A 2431-nucleotide genomic window follows, 5' to 3' on the forward strand; every position below is an offset into this window, starting at 1 on the left:
GTGTGGGGAGGGAGGTGCTTTTTTGCTTTTTCATTTCACAAATGATTGCTCAACACAGAATGAAATACACCAAAAGAAGAAAATAGTCTTTTTATACCTAGGGAAGAAGCTACTACTCTTAAAATGATCACTTCAAGGTAACAGACATCCAAATTGATGTGGTTTTCTTTGAAACCTCATCAGTAAATCATTTCTTGCACAGTAGGTTCGGCATTAACCCTGCATTTAGGATAGGTAGTGTTATGGAGGGCTGGCTGCTGCATACCAACGTCAGTATCAAGTTCTTCATCAGGAATTAGAGACTGTCCCGGATACCAAGCAGGACAACACTGGCAAAAAAACAAAAAGTGAACTGCAGATAGGTCAAAACAAGCTACATTTACTCTTAGAAAATTTTCATAAAACATTACTGGATATGTCATTTTAAATGCTAGCTTATAATAAAACACGATGGAATCCTTTCTTTTTAATACCTCATGTTCAAAGGTATTAGAGGTATGGTCTTTACATAGGTTGTGTTTTAATAAAACACATTAGACAACATACACATCTTATTAGAGAACATTAAAAACTTGCCAGCTGGTGAAGGCTATTTTTATAGTTACTATAGAGCTCACGTTTCTCTATTCAATCAGATCAGTAAATGGGTTCAACTGTCATCACATTAAAAATATACAAAATTGTTTGCTCTATTAGATGATTTTTAAAGAAATATACTTTCTTTAGTTTTAACAGATTCTTGGCAACAGGAATCTTATTCAAAAAAGTTTTGCTCCTGTGTTAAGTTACTATCAGTCCAAGTGCTCTGAACACTCCCCCCTTTAAATGCTTCCTGCAAACTTAGTTTTTCAAGCTGTAAATTTCAATAGTTATGGTAGAAACCAAACCTCAGTGGGAAAAGCAGTGCCCTTTGGAGTTGTCATTCAAACAAATATAAGAGTTCTACCAATTTATCACTTGTCTAGTTTTGCAGAAATTCCATTCACATAACTCCTATGAAAATCAACCACAGTTTTACCATATCAAATGACCCAAAGCACACCACAGGTATCCAGGGGAGATCGTTCACCAGTGCATCTTTAGCTTGATTTTAAAGTCAACCTTAGAGACAATCCGGGCGCTGCAGTTCTCAGAGACAAACTGCCTACCCATGGGCTAAAGATTTTTCAAGTTAATGAACTTTTCATTTGCCACACTTTTGGTACCAAGAGATTTAACCAGGAAAAAGCTCAAACCTCAGGGTTCAAACTACAGCATGAAAAAATAAAGTATACAGCAAGCACCATCTACTTCCTTTGATCTCTCAAAGATGTCAACACTCTATTCCAGTCCGGGGGTGGGGTGAAGTGGCTGAGCCCTGTAAGGAAACTTCACCCAAAGGGGGAAAAAAATCTGTTTGGGGGCAATTTCAAAACAAGTTTCCAAACTGCAGAAGGGACTCCAGCCCCTTTGACTTGCAGAAACCACACATAAGAAAAGGACAGAAAACACTACAAGGCAGGCTTATTTTAATTGCCCACGGGTTTCCAATGCAAAGCGCGACAACTTAAATGCATATTCCAAATTCTTGCTCCAAAGCCGTCTTCTTTGTGCACTGAAAAGGAGGAAAGACAACCCCATCAATTGTTCTCTGCAGATAAAGGCACTGTTTTGTAGTTTTCCCCCAAATCTGAGCCAGCTTTGCTAATGACCTGCCCACCCACCTGGGGCCCTTCCCAAGGTGGCCCACGGGAGGTGCCCCACACCTTCAGGAGCCCAAATACTCGACAGCGGGCAGCCCCAGTAGGCTGTCTTTTCGTTTAGCTGCTGGCCTCCACGAAGACGCAACCTGAAAGAATTCGTGCCGCTTATTTTTCTAGAGGAGACGGGGGTCAATGACTACATTTTTAAAACCCCACATTGTTTTTTCCTCACGAAAGACATCTGAAGGCGAATCTGCAACATTTTCTGCAGAGAAAACACGGACTCGAGATCCCAGAGCTACCAGGGGTTCTTTCACACGCCAGTATTAAGGCAGTTAAGCAAAAGCTGAATGAAAGTTTTCGGAATTGTGACCTTTTTTTTTTTTTTTCGTTAGACCACCAGCTGTTACAGCACACACAAAAGCGTACACAGTACTGTTTTTCATAGGTCCGCGTTTAAATGAGATATGCAGAAAACGGGGCCTGAGGAAAGTGTAGGGTTCGAAATCGCAATGGCACATCCGTGTCGCTAATCCAGGGCATTTGGTTTGGAAACGGTGCCTCCGTGCTCCGCTCACGAGCCCCGCCATTGTCCTGGAAGAGAACAGTGTCCACTCCTTGGCATTTCGAGACTCGAAGGTGCTGGGGGATCCCGACACGGTCACGAAGCTCAAAATGGCATCCCCCCCCCCAGAGGGCCCGGGAGAAACGATTTCAGTCGGGACTGGAGGGAGTGGCGGCCTCGAGTG

The 2431-nt window shown here is 42.5% G+C and overlaps 1 protein-coding gene across 1 annotated transcript in view; it reads right to left on the bottom strand.

Annotated features, from left to right (window-relative positions):
• Window positions 1-179: 179 nt before the first annotated feature.
• Window positions 180-2431, bottom strand: part of ZIC3 (Zic family zinc finger 3) — an 11562-nt gene continuing 9310 nt past the window's right edge. Inside the window, exon 4 of the mRNA XM_024760429.1 lies at window positions 180-329. Coding sequence (XP_024616197.1) covers window positions 180-329 — 150 coding nt within the window. The remainder of the gene's footprint in view (window positions 330-2431) is intronic.

The sequence above is a fragment of the Neophocaena asiaeorientalis genome, unplaced genomic scaffold, assembly GCF_003031525.2.
Source record: "Neophocaena asiaeorientalis asiaeorientalis breed wild unplaced genomic scaffold, Neophocaena_asiaeorientalis_V1.1 scaffold586, whole genome shotgun sequence".
Taxonomy (NCBI): domain Eukaryota; kingdom Metazoa; phylum Chordata; class Mammalia; order Artiodactyla; family Phocoenidae; genus Neophocaena; species Neophocaena asiaeorientalis.